This window comes from Podarcis pityusensis (genome assembly GCF_964106645.2).
Source record: "Podarcis pityusensis genome assembly, chromosome: 2".
Taxonomy (NCBI): domain Eukaryota; kingdom Metazoa; phylum Chordata; class Lepidosauria; order Squamata; family Lacertidae; genus Podarcis; species Podarcis pityusensis.
Genome location: NC_138029.1, coordinates 50,709,943 through 50,729,316, shown reverse-complemented (window position 1 = coordinate 50,729,316; position 19,374 = coordinate 50,709,943). Strand labels below are relative to the sequence as shown.

The following is a 19,374-nucleotide window of genomic DNA, read 5'->3' as shown; positions in this document are numbered from 1 at the left end:
CTGTAGTTTGTTGAGGGTGCTGACCTCACAGAACTACAATTTCCAGCACTCTTAAGTTATTGCTGTTCCCAGAGTTCTCCATGACTGTTAAGGTGGCATATGTGTGCTTTAAGTATATGGTGTGGGCATGACCCTAATTTATCAGGTGAGGAAATACCTTCATTAGTTTTGTAGGGTGCTATTGCCTTTTATATCTCAGATGCAGAGCTGGGGTATAATGATCTAGAGTACTTAGAACTGCAATCCGAACTAGGTTTCACCTAGTTGTGAAGGGAGATGTTATTACGTATTCATTTAACTCAGTTCCACAGATGTCCACTTGCATCTTTTGCCTTCCCCTTGTCACATTAGGTACTGGGATCCTTTTATCTCTACTGTCTCTTGAATTAACCCTAAGATTGCCTGTCAAATTTGTACATAATCAAACTTTTCATTTTCTACTTTCATATTTATCCCTATTTTTGCAACAATAAACTCTGACATTCTTAGGTTCTATCTTTTGGTGTGTTATTGGTATTGTTGTTAGATATATGGAAACATTGCATCAGGGCATTCCAGGCAATGGGGAGTCTGTGTGTGTTTTACATATTCCCATTTAGAGCAGACTTCCCTTCAACACACAGTGGGGATTACTCAAGATGCAGAGTTTGGAAAATGGGAGGTACTTGAATACCTCCAAGTCTACAGACTGCCTTGATGCCACTGCTCATGTGCTTACTGATGTTGTGAAAACAGCAGAGAGAAAACTGCTCTGTCTTTGAGAGAATCCCCCACCGACTTCTATGAGTGCATAAATGGAAATATGGGAAGCACACAGAGACTCCCTGTTGCCTGGATTGCCCCAATGCAATGTGTCCACACAAAGAGGAGGGTCTGATGAGTCATCTGAAGAGCTATTTGCACATGAGTCTTATGTCTTGAATAGGGAATGATCAGGCCCAAAATATTCAGAAGTGACTCTAATGTTTGAGATAGTGAACTTAGAAAGACAGTGCATGTATTTCTTAGTAGTAGGCAACTTTCAAACTACCAATGAATGTAATTGCAAAACTGAGATTTCTTAACACTGTACAGTATAGCCTTTGCAACACCACAAGAATCATTCTTTTTTAAGGATTGGCTTTGCAACTGTGTTAATCAGTCCCTGCTTGGTGCTCCTCCTTCGATTCTGGGCAATCCTGCTAAAGCTCTGTGCAAATGAAAAAGAACCAAGAAGGCTTTTCAGAGGCTGGAATTAAAACAGATAAAATGTGACGAAGCGTCCTGTTAATGCTCAGTTCTCTACGCAGCCGCAAATAAACTCAATTCCCCTTAAAACATGCCTGTTCATAGGTAATGAAGGAGAACTGTTGAAGAAAAGGAAGCGAGAGCTTTTGAGGAAAGAAGTGGGATTGAGACCAAAGTGGCTAAATGTAACCTGTTCATGCAGATAATGAATGCAATATGATGCTTTAGAAGCCTCCTCTGTAGTGCTCAAGACTACAATGCAAAATATCTTGGATTTATAGAAAGTAGACCTAATGCGTTGATTGCTGAGCTTGTGAACTGGAAAATAAAACCACACAAGAATAAACAACAGAACAGATGGCTGAGGCATAATCTGAGGCATGCAAGGCACGTTATGCATCTTTCTTTCTTTTTTTAAGTATTTGAAATGTGTGTTCTTTCCCTTTTCTATTTGCTACTATTGCCACCACCTTCTCCAAAGTCTTCGTGGAACTCTTACTTTGTTTGTTTTCACTTGGCAGTATATTTATTTGTATTCCTCGTTAGACTAATTTAGCTCTGTTGAGCAGTTTCATCTGAAATAGATCTTGTTAGACGAATGGGTGTGGGGCACTGTCTTTAGTTAATTAGGAGTATTAGTAGTTGCTTTTATTTGGGACATTGTTAAGAACTTAATTGAGCAACCTGCTTCCCAGATGCCTCCAGGGAGCCAACAAGCAGAGTTTGAGGGCAGTAGAACTCTTTTCCATTGTTGTGCCCCAGTAACTGGTATTCAGAGAGATGCTTTCTCTGATCCTGAAGATGGCGTGTAGCTATCCAGCATGACTTGTAACTGTCAATAGCCTTTTCCTCCAAGAATTTGTCCAATCTCCTTTTTTGCTAGTATATGGGGAGACGGGAAACGTGGGTTTATGGCAGGGATAGCCATTGTGGTGTCCTCCAGATATTTTTAGACTACAGCTCCCATTATCCCTGACCATTGGCCATGCTGTGTGTTTAATAGGATAGCTGTTGGGGTTTGTGGAAGCTCCCAGGCTAAAGGCAGGGTAGGTGAGGGTGTGGATGCTGTGAGATTTTGACCAGCTTCGGCCCATCTGAAGCTGATACAGGCTCGTCTTATCTTGAGCCCAAGCAGAGCGTCGTCACACAGCAGAAGGATAAGCAGGTAATGTGCCACATTCTTAACTTTATTTCCACTCTATGCTGAGAGCATACAAACATGCATCCTGCCTCTGTAAGAGCAGAGAAGCAACTGTCTCTCTAACAAAGAAACCGAGAGAACACTGAAAAACAGGAAACCAGTGTACGTCACATCCAGTCTCCCATTCCCGTGGGAACCCAACAGTAACTTGGACTGTGGAATGCACAACAATGTCTTGTGACATGCATTCGCTGCTCAGTGAGGAAGCAGAAACCAACATGTGTGTTCATGCATGCAGGTTTAAGGCTGAGACAGACCTGAAGGTACCATCTATCTCTGGTGATCTGATGGGGATGTAGTAAACCTGCTGCCTGGTAGGAGTGCATCCTACTTGCCTCTACTTGTATATTTGTAAATAAAGCAAGCGTTTTAAAGTGCCATAAATATTCAGTGCACTCCCCTACAGAGGAAGCTAAAATCTGGAATGTGCTGCCATTGGAATTTCTTGCTTCTTGTAAATGGGCAGCATGTGAGAATATAGAAGCATGTTTGATCCTTTGGGGTAAAATATATTTCTTGGAATCTTTCACTTTATTTATATTATTTATATATCTCCGTTTCCATATGGCATAAGGCAGTTTTACAAAATCAAATAAGGATATATAAAATTCATAAAATGGTGTAATTCTTAAAACAACAGCTTATCAACTTTCTTTTAAAAAATCAATAGAGAGCAATTAGTAATAGCAGCCGTATGGTTCAATAACTTGTCTGTACATGATTTTTTAATGTGGACATTAATTTTTAACTTTTCCCAGGTATTTGCAGGAAATTTATTAAACCATTCCAGATAGAAATATAGGGAGCTCCTTGGTGCTCCAATTAGCTTGTGTAAACCTAGTGCAGCCTGGGGCTATATTCAGTGCTGCAAGAGTTGACTTCTGCTTGTGCATTGACACTTTCCTCTTATCCCCTAACCCTCTGGAGCAGATTTAAAGAGTGTATGATAGGGATGGAGAAATCCTATTGCAGTCCTTTCCATCCTGGTTCTGAATGTGGGTGTCTTAAAGTATGCACAGTTATGCAGCAAATGACACACATAGATGCTGCCCCAAGCAGATTTGCAGTGTTAAAATTAGAAGAAGAAAAATAGAGTAAGCCTTCAGATCATCTCATAAGTACCATGGTCTAACCAGCTGTCAGAAAGGTTTAGTTCACAGATCTGTGGTCCATTCTATGGACTGGTTCAGTGGAACAGATTGGGGCCTCTCTCTCTCTCTCTCTGTGTGTGTGTGGGGGGGGGTGGCATTTATGGTAGTCTGCAATGAAATCTTCTGACATTCCTAGTGTGCAAGGCAGGGGGTGTTGCAAGGCAGGGGTGAGGAGGAGACCAGATTCTGTGGCTGGAAGTCTGTTCTTGATGTGTGCGAGTGTGCATGTTGTAGGTTTGTGAATAAGGATAGAATTGTGAATGAATGGAGACATGCAAATATTGAAATTTAAGCAGCAAGAAGGTTCAAATCTCAAGATGTCCCTTTCATAGAATGAACTATTGCTTAATAGTTTGTTTAACCAAAAGTGATACTGTCAGCTGCAAATGATAGAAATTGATAAACCTGTGCAGCGGAACTGCCTGGCTGAACTGTCTCCTTCATTGTGGTTAATTGAATATCATCTGGAAATATTCCCATATCATTTTGCTACTTCTGATTCAATGCGTTAATTGCCAGGGGAATTTGCAGTCCTTTCATTTCTCTTTCTATATCTAATCATGTTCCTTTCCTCTCTTGATGCAGAGAGAAAACACACTATATTCTGCATAAATATTCTCTGCAAAATGCCCATTTCCTGCTAGCAAAGCAGCCAGCTTTATCCAGCACTCTCCAGTAGGGGTCTCTTCAGACGTGGGAAAAAATTAACTATTGGACAAAATTAACTATTCTTATAAAGGGGAAATTCACCAATGAGGATTGGAAGAATGATTGAGAAACGGTTTTGGCAATAAGCAAAAATAAATGTTCTATAAAAATGTTCAACATTCTGTTAGAATATGTATGTGCGTTTGAACAAGTTAAAATAATCTATAATTTATAGATATTAGAAAAAGCTATTTTAAGATATTTCAAGATGGCATAGTATTCCTTGTGTTTTAAATGAAATAGCATAGAAATTATTGTAAAAATTGGTAAAAAGGTAAAAAAGAGAAGCGTTACTTTCTTCCCACTTAAAAGTTGGTTTGATACATTAAGGTTTTTGCTGGCTCCCTACTAAAAAGGCTACTCAGCTTTATCTGCTTTTCCTATCAATCCATAAATGCTAAGAAGCTGTGCTTATTGTTGGATATAGTCTACTAGTACGTGACCACCTGTGCAGACCTTTCAGTTCATTAGCATAAATATCAGCAGGAGGGGAAATCTGTGTCAGATGCAAGGGTCATTAGAATCTTCCTCAGAATCTTGCTTTCCTGTTCTTCAGATAACGACAGCTGTTTTTCAGTTTACCAAATATTAACAGTTTTAATGCTAAGCAATCTTCTATACACAGGTTGGCTATATGTGAGCTTTAGCTTTTACATCAGTTTTATTGCACAGTGCAGTGTACACTGATGATACTGTATTAATAATAATACGAATAGCCAGGATTGTACAATTTCACATATTTCTGCACAGATGAGAGAAGCATTAGACTTGCTCCCCTATGCTTCTCAGCAAATTGCTGGAAGCCAATGCTTAAATTTCACAGATTTGAAAAGATGGGACTGGTTGAAGAATGTTTGGTTCCTTGTTTCCATTAATCCTTTTTTCTTTCATCTTTCAGGTACTATGCTATCTGCTGCCAGCCGCTGGTTTATAGGAATAAGATGACACCACTGCGCATTGCTGTAATGCTGGGTGGCTGCTGGGTAATCCCAATGTTTATTTCTTTTCTCCCTATAATGCAAGGATGGAATAGCATTGGCATCATGGACTTGGTGAGTAGACCCTAGTTGTCTGGTGTGAAGTTAAATTTTGTATGAGCAGGTCTTGTATTGACCAAAATCCCTCATCTCTTTAAATAGCATGCAGTTTCACCCAAGAAGATTGAAAGAGAAGTTCAAAATTGCTTCCAGATCATTTATATTACCAAACTTAGGGTCAGAAAGGCAATTTCACTTCTGTCATAGTGTTGGCTGCTGTGCCTAGGAATTTATCACCTTCCCTTGGAAATCTGAACCCCACCTGCCACTTTATTTTACTGAAATGACTTTGACCTTTGTGCACACTCTAGAACTCATCACTATTCTTTTCCATTTGTGATCTGAATATTTTATCATTCACTCAATTCACTTGTTCCACTTGTTGCTAAAGTTGACAGAGTTGGTTCTAGATAGCCTTCAAAAATATCCTGTGATTCTATGAAATATCATTACTGTGAATTTAAAGAGAATGAAGTCTTGCTCATGGAATCCTAGAAATGGAAGTTCCTGTAAAGTTGCAGTTCATCCAGAGTCCCTTGCACCGAGTCATTACAAAGTGATTGATGATCTGTAGTTCATTCACAGCTTTTTAGGGCTGAAATAAATATTGCATGAATCTAGCATAGCAAAACCCTGATGGACCACTTTTGTTTGTTAGTTAGAAGTAGTTTTGAGAGCAAGCAATTGGAAGCAGCTAAGTGCTGTAGGTAGGGAATGTGTAACCCTTCTTCTGATCATCACTTTTCTATAGTGCAGCAGTTCTCAACCTGTGAGTCCCCAGATGTTGTTGGACTACAACTCCCATCATCCCTGAGCTCTGGCCTTGCTAGCTAGGGGTGATGGGAGTTGTAGTTCAACAATATCTGGGGACCCACAGGTTGAGAAAGGCTGCTATAGTGGCTCCCTCTGAATCACTTCTACATACATATGGTGCTATGTGGAATTCCAGGTGTGTGCTTGCAAAGGTAAACACCTGTCTCGAATTCATGAGGAAGAAGCATATCTGCAGGACAGTTACTTCAGAAAAGCAGTAGAAAGGCTAGTCAGCGCTTTCCCCTCCCTTTTATCTTCCAAATTTCTGCTTTTCAAAGTGGCATTTTAGTAAGAAAAGCAGCCACCCAGATCTTTATTTACACCCACATTTTGTTTAGTATTACCCTGATTTTCAAAAGATAGATTTAAGTCTACCCTAACAGATATATCTCCCTTATCTGGAAGCATAATCTGGAATCCTCTCATAACCTTGGATTATCTCAGCCCAGTGGGTCAGGTCCACAAAGGCAACTGGGAGAATTGGTCATGTTGCCAAAGTACATAATGTCTGGATTTAGAAGCTTTTTATTGGGCTGTGGGACATAAAGTTGGACATTCTGAACCATTAGGAAGAAGGTAAAGCAAATATTTAAATGTGTAGTGAGAGCAGCATTTTGCATGCTATGATTTAGGCCAAAAAGTGGAAGGGACCCTGACTAGATGATCCCTGGGGTCCCTCCCAACTCTACAATTCCATGAAAGTCCTTGAAGGAGACATTAATGATTACACGCTCACTCTGAATATCTGCTGTGGTCTGACAGGAATACTGAGTGACTGACAGATCACAGTGACATCCATGATACCTTCAGAGCTCATTGGCTAACATGTTGTGAAAGAACCTTTTCTACTTCTATTTTCCCCTCTCTTCCATTGACTTCCTTCCAGTGAATGTTCTTTTTACTTCTGTGCATTGACAACATGCCACCTTTCATAATAACAGTTCTTTAAATTGATCCTCCTTACCATCTAGTAAGCTTGCTGTCAGCCTAGCATGAGGGACAGTTGGCAACTCTTTCCATGAGAATCAGACCTGATACTTTCTGAAAACTGCTTTCAGTTCATGCTCCATTTAATTTACAACCATGAACTACTACAACTGTCAAGAAAGAGATGGGGTTTTTCATCACCCTGCCTTTCACAATCAGTACTAGCAGGGAATGATGGGCAGGCAGAGGAATGTTCTATGCAGTCAAGCAGTCACAACCATTGCAATAGGCTTGGTGCCACATTTCTGTAAGATTCCACTGATGGAATTATTTTCTTTAGCAGCCTATCAGTAATTAACATTCCTTCGTTCCTCTACTATGCTTCTATACACACATGTGCAATATAGTATCTGCAGTATGGGCATTGATTCAGCAATAACAAGAAGATTTGGGCATTGTGTAATCGTCCGTCCCAAAAAAGGTTCCATTACATTTTGAATTGCGACTCATCCTGATATTTAAATGTCAGAGAATAAACATTTTCTTCACTGTATGATAAACATAAAACATTCAAGGAAGATAATAGAAATGGAGAAAAAAATATTCAATAGGTCAATTCATAACTATATTTATTAATTTTATTCCCCAATATTTATTTACCATTTGATTGATAGAAGTGGTTTACAAACAGAATAAAGAAATAAAATGATCAGTAAAAAAAAGTTTAAAACAAGTACTTTAAACATTCAAAAATATTTAAAATCAATTATTAAAACACACGCCTACATTTTACATGTCTGGATAGGCTTGCCTAAACAAAAATGTTTTTAGCAGGTACTGAAATGAGTACAGTTAGGGTGCCTGCCTGGTGTCAATAGGCAGGGAGTTCCGAAATGTGGGTTCTGCCGGTTACGCAAAAGACACGGAGTAACTGGGAAATGAGAAATGGCACAAGGGTTGGTGGGGAAAGTTCCAGATTCTCAGCAGTGTTGTTTTTCATTCCACACATGGGCAAATGAAGCAAAGAGAAGACAATTAATGATCAGAGAAGCTATAATATGTCCTTGTCTTTCTTTGCTTTTTTTGTTCATCTCCCTCAGGTAGAGAAAAAGCAATTCAACAGTATGTCCAACTCAACTTACTGCATATTTATGGTCAACAAGCCCTATGCTATCACCTGCTCTGTGGTTGCCTTCTACATTCCGTTTCTGCTAATGGTGCTAGCCTACTACCGGATATACATTACAGCCAGGGAGCATGCTCATCAGATACAGAGTCTTCAGCGTGCAGGGGCCCCAACAGATGGGAGGCCACACCACCCTGACCAGCACAGCACTCACCGTATGAAGACTGAAACTAAAGCAGCCAAGACCCTCTGTATAATCATGGGGTGTTTCTGCTTATGCTGGGCACCATTCTTCATCACAAATGTAATAGACCCTTTCATAGATTACGCAGTTCCTGCAAAGATATGGACTGCTTTTTTGTGGCTGGGATACATCAATTCAGGATTGAATCCCTTCCTTTATGCATTCTTGAACAAGTCTTTCAGACGTGCCTTCCTCATCATCCTGTGTTGTGGTGATGAACGATACCGAAGGCCTTCCATCTTAGGGCAAACAGTCCCTTGTTCCACTACTACTATAAATGGATCTACACATGTGCTAAGGTGAGTGGTTGTTCAAAACTGGGTTGAGAAAAAAGCAAGGATAATTCTGTTTTCATCCACTATACGGGGAACGGGGATGGATTTTTTTGTACTGAAGTAGCCAGGGCTATGGCCTGATTTAGAAGAGCTGGCATGTGCACATTTCAGTGGGTTAGCCATGGGCCTCCCCTCACTCAAATCTTCCTTGCTGCTCTCAGTATGGCAACAGGTATGAAAGAGGTATCCTTCGAAGGGGATCTATAAATGGAGCTTCATGGTGGAGCACAAGAGGAAAGGGAGAACATATGAGTGCAGAGGAGTATTGTGAAAAGAGAAGGTGTCAAGGGAAAGGAATGTCTCCACAGATACCAGAGATATCTCATCTAGTAGCATGGTTCACCTGGATGTACTTGACAAATGTGCATTTTGTTAATACTAAAGGTGATTGTCCTGCCAAGATTAAATTCCTTGCAAATTCCTTTGGCACCTATCAGAGACATGGTGCAGTGCCACTGTCTAGTCTCAGCACGGGCTAATATGTATGTCACACTGGGATTCCAAAGGAATCAATCAAAATGTTTTGATCCTAAGGAATTATTATACAGATATCAATTTAAATCATTTACTTTGTAAGCACCAAGTCAGTAATTTTTCTGGCTGAAGTCTTACTATAGGATGCACAACAATGTTTTTGTGGAGACAATGAGTAAGACGTGGTCTATTATTAACAGGCCTTTTGTTTAAAGCTCGCATCAAGTTGAACAGGTATTGAACAATACCGAAAGTTTTACTAGTTATTATTTATTTGTTACTGGTATCTGTCTATCTCGAGAGACAATGGAGTGCACCATCAGGGGTGAAGTCAAACTGCTGGAGAATCACAGCACCTGCTGTGGCTGCAGGGACTGGTAATAACTGCTGCCTCCCACATTGTTTTTGCTGTGTTAGCAACAGCAAAGGAGCCTCTCCAGGGCACAAGCCTGGGCAATGTAAATTCAGGTCCTGTACTGCCCAGATGACAAGATCCCCCTCTTGGTCTTGCTGCTGTGGTCCAAAGGAAAGCAGAACAATACGTTTGGCAGCAGGAGTTGCTGGAAGGAGGCATACAAGATGCCATCCAACCATCTTACAAATTCCACTCTCGATTTCTGTAGGGTTTACTCCTTAGCCTTTGATTCTCTCAAATATATTCTGCAAGGCAGTGGAGGTTTAGGGTCAGAGTTTTCCTTTTTCTAGATGGGTTACCTTCCCAGGTTGATGAGCCCCACCTGCCCCTCACTTCCCTCTACAGCCATGCAGAAACCACCTTCAGCTGTTGGACCCATTATTGCTCTCATCCACTTAATCCACCAGAGCCTGTCTTTGCATGCAAGGAAAGTCCCTAACTCATTGAGAGTTTGAGACCCATTGGCTACCGTCACATGTATAGCCCACCTTTTCTACATCCATTGTTAAACATGGCTCAGTGACCATAAGAAGCAACTCATCACCTAAAAATCCAGTACAGTCTCCCAGAAGAAACAGTAAAGAACAGATCAATCAGATGCTCAGAAGAACCAAAGAGTTTTTACCATGTATAAAATATATGTTAGTAGGCATCAGTCTTATGTCCAGGATATGGGATCCAGAAACATCCAAACAGAAAATCAGTTCAAGTAAAAATCAAAGAAAAATGACTCAGTTCCATGACTCAGTGCTCTAAGTCTAGTCTTTTCTAAATTAGTTAATTTGTATAAGTTAATTTGTTTTTAAGTGGAGAGGGACAGGGCTGCCCTGGGAGTGGGCCCTAGCCAACGGAATGGCTGGGGCAGCTACCATGGGGGGGATGCATTGGGACACCTGATCTCAGTGATCACGGGCATGGGGATTTCTTATTGTTGCTGAGATAACAAAAGGATTTTTCCTGGTTTGTAGGGTTACCTACAGATTGTCAACCTTCCGGCAAATACAGTGGTACCTCGGGTTAAGAACTTAATTCATTCTGGAGGTCTGTTCTTAACCTGAAGCATCACTTTAGCTAATGGGGCCTCCTGCTGCTGCCGTGCCACTGGAGCACGATTTCTGTTCTCATCCTGAAGCAAAGTTTTTAACCTGAGGTACTATTTCTGGGTTAGTGGAGTCTGTAACCTGAAGCGTATGTAACCTGAAGCATATGTAACCCGAGGTATCACTGTATTTGAGCTCATGACCTTAAATTTTTTACTTAGCATTAGTTGCTGTGATGACTGAGGCATAAAACTTTCAAAGGAACAGAGGAGATTGTGTTTCTTCGGCCTGTTTATATAAAATTGGGAAATGCTGAGGCACTAAGATTAAACTCCACTGAACAGCGGAAAAGCTTGCTTCATCATGCAGGCTTCCATCCATCCTCCTCCCAGCTGGAGATTCTTTAACGATCGAACATAGCTGCTCAGGAATGCCTGCTGTGCACACTGCTTCATCAGAGAGCAATTATGTTTTGGTTTTCTCAGCTTCCTGAACTGATGAAGAAGGTGTTTGTTAGGTCCCTATGTGGTTGTAAATTTTACTTGGGGTTTGATACTAGAGACTGGTCTAATGGTCATCTGTGGTCCATTCTGCTTACCTAAAACTGTGGGGGCGGGGTTACAGCTGGGGCAAGTGGGGGCGGGGAGTTAAATTGCAGAATATATATATATATATATATATATACACACACATATACATATATATATATATATATATATATATATATATATATTTAAAAAGGTGTCATTGGAATAAGACAAGAAGCAAGTCTTGGAGCAAAAGCATGGATCACCCTTTTCCTCGAGGGCTCATCATAATGTGTCCAAACTGTGTGTTGAAGTTTAAAATTGCATGTGTTATGACGTCCAGTGCTTGTGGCCACCTGGAAGTCATGCTGATGAGTCACAAGTGGGGGAGAGACACCATTAAGGAATTGGCAAAAATGTAAAGGTCTCTCCAGCTATGCTGATCTCTGTGTCAAAAAAACAACAGGGTATTGTTTGGAGACACTTTCATGCTCTCAGGGCTCATGAAAGACTTTCCAAAGAAGCAAAACCAAGTCTTTTTATCCGGGGGTCAAATGTAGTCAGTGACTGCCTATGCCTTTTTGTGTCTGACGAAAAAACTCGGCCACCAATCAGCTATATAAGATGAGTTTGTTGGATCGGGCCAATGACCTGTCCAGGTCAATGTCTTGTTCTCACAGTGGCCAATCAGATACCTGTGGGGGGACCTGCAAGCGGGATCCAAGCACAGGAGCACTCTCCCCTGCTGCAGTTTCCAGCAACTGGTATTCGGAAGCATTAATGCCTCCGACCGTGAAATATAGATTTATTTCAGTAAGCAGTAATTTATTCTTTGATATCTGCTGTTTTCAAAACAAATTTCATCCACAGCTACAGAAGAGGATTTGCAGTGAGAAGAATGATACATCTGTGCAAACTGGGAAATCTGTGCAGCCATTATGAATTTATTATATATAAATATTTGGACACTTAAATCATAAGCAGCACTATGCTGAAGGGCATGATTGAATGCATTCCATACTGTACAGAATTTAAGTACTCATCTTAGTTTAGATTGATTCCTGTATTTTACAATTACTAATGATAGGTTTAGGTTTCAGTTCCTTCCAGCTCTAAGCAGCAGGTTTGTGAAGCAATGAGTGTAATGAAACATGATTCCACCTAAACATTAGGAAGAACTTCCTGACAGCAAGAGCTGTTCGACAGTGGAATTTGCTGCCAAGGAGTGTGGTGGAGTCTCCTTCTTTGGAGGTCTTTAAGCAGAGGCTTGACAACCATATGTCAGGAGTGCTCTGATGGTGTTTCCTGCTTGGCAGGGGGTTGGACTTGATGGCCCTTGTGGTCTCTTCCAACTCTATGATTCTATGATGGTTCAATTACGCCAGGTATGGGGAACCTAGAAAACTTCAGGTGTTACTGGATTACAGCTCTCATTGTACTTGACCATTAGTCCTTGATGAGTGGGACTGATGGGAGTTGTAGTCCAACAATACATGGAGGGCCACAGGTTCCTCACAGTCCAGTAGTGCCTGATTATTTGCGAATGTTGGCAAATTTCTCCAGTGCTGAGAGGCTTATTGCCTCTGAAACCTGGAGGTTTAATCAAGCCAACATGTCTTACATTTGTTAAGACCTACCCATTGCATCTCTCTTAAAAGCCACCTTTTCAATGTTTCAATGCTAGTTACTTTATTCCACATGCAATTGGCACACAAAACAACTTTCAAATCTGCACTACGTTAAAATATTATCAGGAATATGCTGGGTTTGTGTGTGTTGAGGGCAAGAGTGTCAGTCTCTTATGGCCCCTGGCAGGTGATGCTAAGTCCAGGGTCTCCACAGAGGAAAAAGATGCTACAGGGATTGGACTCAGGGATTGACTGATAGCAAACATGCCAACCCAGAGAAGCAATAGAAAGTACCTAGTAACCATAGCCATTTACTATGACACGGAATTCTTTAAATCTTGTGTTTATATGAAGATGTGCTTTCTTTTCTCTCTCCTGCTGGCTGATTTAATGTGATCAGAGCTAAGAAAGCCCTTGCTAAGTTTTATTGCAGGGTACCTTAACCCACTCAGTGCAAGACTCAGCCTGAAGCAAAGCATTAAATGTAGCAACGTAAAGCAGCACCACAAAACAAACTAGGGGAATAGACAAGCGTTGCTGTGAGGGGTGTGTGACAAAACAAGACCACTTGGTGTCAATCTGGTGCCCCACTGTTTTTAAAGTGACCTTTAAAAAGCTCTATGTGAGTCAGAGCCATAATTTTCTTGACTGCTATGATTTTAGGTTCCTTTGTATTAGCTTTGCCTCCTACGTAAATGGCAGAAAGTAGCTTGGCCTTCAAAATACATTTTATGATAGCATCCTATAATGAAACAGATTTCAGACCAATATTTTTTCCTGCTGCCTGTCTCTCACTTTGGGTAATTCTGCTAAAATCCTGTTTTCCTCCATATTTCCTTCTTTGAAGGCAATGCCAAGGTTTAAACATTCACGACAAAGCAGGGTTTACCTGCACAAAAATATTGGGGTAATTAAGAGAAAAAACGTGGGACGCGGGTGGCGCTATGGGTAAAACCTCAGTGCCTAGGACTTGCCAATCGTAAGGTTGGCAGTTCAAATCCCCGTAGTGGGGTGAGCTCCCGTCGTTCGGTCCCAGCTCCTGCCCACCTAGCAGTTCGAAAGCACCCCTAAGTGCAAGTAGATAAATAGGTACCGCTTTATAGCGGGAAGGTAAATGGTGTTTCCGTGTGCTGCGCTGGTGCTGGCTCGCCAGCTGCAGCTTCGTCACGCTGGCCACATGACCCGGAAGTGTCTTCGGACAGCGCTGGCCCCCGGCCTCTTAAGCGAGATGTGCGCGCAACCCTAGAATCGGACACGACTGGCCCGTATGGGCAGGGGTACCTTTACCTTTACCTTTTTAAGAGAAAAAACAGTGTGCAACAGACAAGCATTTCTTGTTTTCACTTTGTAAATTCTCACCAATACAGTTTTCACCATCAAATCAGATAAAGTAAAAACGTGAGGTTGAGATGTATATTGATATCCTTATAATTTTTTGTTGCGATTTTATACATCTATTACTGATGTCATTTGATGACATGGGGCAATCAGCTCTAAAATATGTCCTCCTGTTGCTCTCTGATGTAATTGACTAGCTTCTTTCAAGGACTACAGTTCACCAGAAATACCTTGTTCTCTTCATATGGCTTTCCTTTAATCTTCTCTCCAGTTTTTACATTTCCCCACCCCCACCCCCCACATTAAGCTGAGCCCTGGAGAAGAAAGTCTCCAGACAGAATAAAATCATTCATTATATTTTCAGGAAAATTTTTCCTAACCATCAAAAAATAATTGAGCACTGTACAGGAGGAAGGGAGCTTATCAGTTCAGCTAAGGATACCTTGCACTCACCCTAAATTGTCTTTTCTAGTACTGGACAGTATTTCAAAGGCGGCTCTTTCATTTTCCATTTCCTTGGATTTCCAATTTGCTGACCCTCAAAGCTGCCACACTAGTCATTTATCACAAACTTTCAATGTGTTTGTAGCTATTAAGGAAGGTAGATATATTTCTCAAATGATGTTACTCTGTTGTTCGCAGCCTGCATCTTGCTTAACTTATGTGTCTCCCAGAATGCCAGTGATAGTGGAAGTGTGTTCTTGGTTTACATAGCTAGAAAGGGCAGCTGATGGGTGGATTGTCGAGGTGAACAAACTAAACCAGCTTGTTCAGGGAAGTTTTTAATGTGTGACATCTTAGTGTATTTTGGTCTTTGTGGAAGCCGCCCAGAGTGGCTGGGGAAACCCAGCCGGATGGGCAGGGTACAAATAATAAATTATTATCATTATTATCATTATTATCATTATTATCATTATTATCATTATTATCATTATTATCATTATTATCATTATTATCATTATTATTATTAAACCTGGACAGAGCCCAGTGGATAACCATGGGACATACAGCTACTTCCTTTCCGAGTAAAGAGACTGGGTACAATGGACTTGGGACCTGCACTTGTTGTGTAAGCCTTTCTGTTGTTCTCCTTCACAAACAAATCTGGGAGTAAGCAATTAATTATATAGCAGATAAAACAGCCGACAAGAGTTTCTGTAACAATGCTACACTGTTTATGCCAAAAAGCCAATGCCAACATTTTTAATGAAGCATTTTTAATGAGGGAAGTTCTTCCTCTCATGCAGAGCTATTTAGTGCACAATGTTGTGGTATCTCAGAAATAAAAGTGAAGGCTAGTTGAAACATCACACCATGTACACAGGTACACAGATTCTGTGCAGTGATATACTAAGCGAATCACCACCACCACCTCCCATATGAACTTGCCTTGGCCTCTAAAATGTGCATTTGGAAGCTCTCCTTTAGATGCTATTCTCCGTGGTGGTTGAAGACCACAGATAATACTTTTTCAGTGATGGTTCCACATTTCTGGAATTTCCTCCCCAGTTGGCTTTGCAAGGAACCAACATTCAGGCTTGATATTAATAAATTTTCATTTTGTTTTCACTTATGACTGGAGCGATCTGTAATTTAGCTGCTACTTTTTGTGATCTATTTGTTCTTAACTACTTTGGGATTGTTCCAGTTGCAGATATCTATGGATTTATTAATGCACTTTTGATAGTTCATAATAGAAAAGCTGGATATAAATATTTTAAATATGTAAAAAAACAACAAAAAGCATAACATTTGAATCCTGCTTTCCACAGGGCTGTAGTGACTTATTAGTGTTGCCAGAGTGGGTGTGGTGGTCTACATACATGCATCCCAGCATAGAGAAAGGAGTTATCTCTAGCTTACAATGCCTTAAGTTACAAGCTTCAGTTTTCATCAAACTATAATGCATACAGTTTAGGAGTGACAGGAAAATGATGCAACTGGCTTCCATCTTTGCGAGGAATCAAAGGTCATGGGTATGTTTCCTTTCGTATATCCTAATGGTGAACATAATGGTGAACACAGCGCGGGTGGCGCTGTGGGTAAAACCTCAGCGCCTAGGACTTGCCGATCGCATGGTCGGCGGTTCGAATCCCCGCGGCGGGGTGCGCTCCCGTCGTTCGGTCCCAGCGCCTGCCAACCTAGCAGTTCGAAAGCACCCCCGGGTGCAAGTAGATAAATAGGGACCGCTTACCAGCGGGAAGGTAAACGGCGTTCCGTGTGCTGCGCTGGCTCGCCAGATGCAGCTTGTCACGCTGGCCACGTGACCCGGAAGTGTCTGCGGACAGTGCTGGCTCCCGGCCTTTAGAGTGAGATGAGCGCACAACCCTAGAGTCTGGCAAGACTGGCCTGTACGGGCAGGGGTACCTTTACCTTTACCTAATGGTGAACATCTCTGTATAATAGAAAACAGCTTGCCTAATTTCCTCAGTTTGGACATAGAAGAGTTTCTTTAGAGGATTGAAAACATTAGAAGTTTCAAGTTCTTAATTAAATTTATGTATTTTGCTTAGATGTAACATTCATATATTTGTCAAAGCAGTGGCATTTGCATTCATTTGCTACATTTATTGTAGAACCTTTTTTCTCAACTCTTCTTCATATCCTTGCCTGCAAATATCATTATGCGTTGCTTTTTTGTGTATGCTTTTTATTACTCTCCCTCTCTCTGAAGAGCTTTTAAATTGATACTTTGATGGGGAAGACTTCATTACATTTAACAGAATGTCGTTCTTAAAAGAATCCTGAGTAGCCTGTAGCTATATTAGTCCTGTTGGATTTTGCTCTCCACCTAAGTAAAAAAACAAACTCTAGGCTGGTAGCTCTCAAACGTCTTTTTTTGTAGACCATTTGGTGGACCAGTTAATAAAGGTTTGTTTGTTTACATATCAAAGCACATACATAACTCATATTTTTAATTCTTAATTATTATCATCACCCAAACAGTACCACATTATGAAAATCGTGGGCTTTAAATCACATCCTTTAAATGGTAAAGTCAGTGAGTTTTTTCCTGGAAGTACCCAATGGTACCACCACCTTTTTGCGAGGAAGGGGGGCTCTTGGACCCTGTTAGAGCATCACACCTTTCCCCCCAAGCTTGGGAAGTATTTGCCCAGCTTAGGGAAGGAGGAGCACTGCTGACAGGATCTTGGAGCCCTGCTGCCTTCTTCCCAAAGCTGGGCACAGGAGGCCTCTTCACCTGGCCGGCAAAGCCACAGTAGGTGGGTGAGTGAGGGAGCATCAAGCAGCCAACTGGCCCTCCCCATCCAGCCCTGGTATTAGGCCACTCCCCTCTCCCCATATAGCAACTAATAAAAAAGCTAAGCACGTATACACACTCTGCACACCCCCATGTTATATTCAGTTCATTAAAATGTGTAAAATACATATGATGTTGGTTGTTAAGCCAACTCAGCCAGATGTGGAACCGGTTAGGGTCCTTGGGTAGTAGGCTATGGTGGAGATGGTGGGGGTCTCAGGTGTACTGCCAGGGGTATGGTGGATGTTGACTCCAAATAACCTGCCCAGGGGCCATTGATGAGGAACGTACACACATCACTCTTGATAATCAGGAGGTCCATTCCCACTCAATAAAGTCCAAGGTGAGCCTGTCCCCCTGGAGCGGCAAGTCATGTCCAGTTTGTTCACCTTCATGGGTTAGGCCTTGCTTCCTGGGGGAGGGGTCACTGCAAGTGGGTCCGCAATGACTCTGCCTTACATATAATAGTCATTTGGTTTATAGATAGTACTAGAGGTTGGAGGAAAGCCTTTGGTATTTTCATATTTCTGAGTTCTCCGCCCAGGACTGTGGAAAACATGTTCTTTCACTGTTGACAGAAGTGGATCCTTGTCTTTAGTGAAGTCAGTGTCTTAAATTTACTGCAGAATAAGAAAAAAAAAAAGGTAAAACTGGCATTGAAAGAAACCCTCTTTTGTTCAGCTACAGATAACTGGAATTAATTGCTGGCAGGGGGGAATGCTCACAGTTTGACCCTGATTTGTACCTTAACAGGAGAAGGAGCTAGACATAAAAACATTAATCTTTGTGCCACAGATATGTTGTGTGTGGATTTAAGCTAAAACTCCAGTACATAGCAAGCAAACATATACATACAATGCATGCCATCCTAATATTTTTTACACAGCCAAAAACTCACAAGCGATAGCTAGAATATGTATTAAGTAAATCAATACATGAAACAGTATGTGTTGTCCTTTTCCAGTCCATATTTTCATTGCAACTATTTGGTAACAAAGTACCTAACTTATGTTTCCAAAATACTTCTCTAATTTTTAGCTGTTTATACAATTCTTCCCCTGAGGTTTGTACTCATTCTACACAGCAAAATTGTGGGGATTCCTTGTCATGCTTACATGCAAGAAAGGAATTTTACTAATAGAGCCTGTGATTTATTTGTTCTTATGTGACGCTCATGTTCACAAATATGTGTTTTAATTTTTCTTGTAGCCAATACCGACATAAAATATTGGGCAATGGCAGCACACTGAACACAGGAAATACACATGAAGGAATAAATCTTTCCCCTGGGGAGAGATGCATGGCAATCTGAACCCAACATTTGGTTAGCAGCATGCAACAAACTATTTTCATCAGGGCAAATGCTGCCATGGGCAGACAAACTTGCATGCTGAGTGCTGATTGTCCCATTCAAGGCAGAAGAAATGCCTTTGCTTCAACCAAAATTCAGCTTCCATGTTGACTTTCCACTGTGGGAACTGAAAGTAATTTCATGGCCCTTTTGCTGAAAAAGCAAGAACTTCAAAAGAGAGGCTGAGGTGGAGGCAGGTGATGAAAGAGGCTAAAAGCGGTATGGGTAGTATCTACAGATTAATGGAAACATATTGTACAGATATCTTTCAGCAAATGCTGTTATGATAAAGGGAAGGAAGAATTCACTTTTCGCAGCACCACAAGCTACCTGCTTTCTTAATTATCCATCTTAATTTCAAAATGAATCGGTATAAAGGCCCACTTACTTAGAATTTAACCTTCATTAACTTCTACTTTGAAAATGCATTTTAAAATCCCAGAACTGAACTTCAGAGATAATTAAACAAGACATCATAAGAAATGAAAAGAAAGCTGGAATTTCTTTAATGAGCTGTCTTGCACTTTTGCTTTTGTTTTGACAAGGTGTTTTGCCAGTATTGGTTGGCAT

At 41.0% G+C, this 19,374-nt stretch overlaps 1 protein-coding gene across 6 annotated transcripts in view; it reads left to right on the top strand.

Annotated features, from left to right (window-relative positions):
- HTR4 (5-hydroxytryptamine receptor 4) overlaps positions 1 to 19,374 on the top strand; it is a 165,546-nt gene that overhangs the window by 98,855 nt on the left and 47,317 nt on the right. For all 6 annotated transcript variants that reach the window (XM_080995283.1, XM_080995279.1, XM_080995280.1 and 3 more), the window contains 2 exons: positions 5,186 to 5,339; positions 8,165 to 8,733. In XM_080995283.1, the coding sequence (XP_080851409.1) occupies positions 5,186 to 5,339; positions 8,165 to 8,733 (723 nt within the window). The remainder of the gene's footprint in view (positions 1 to 5,185; positions 5,340 to 8,164; positions 8,734 to 19,374) is intronic.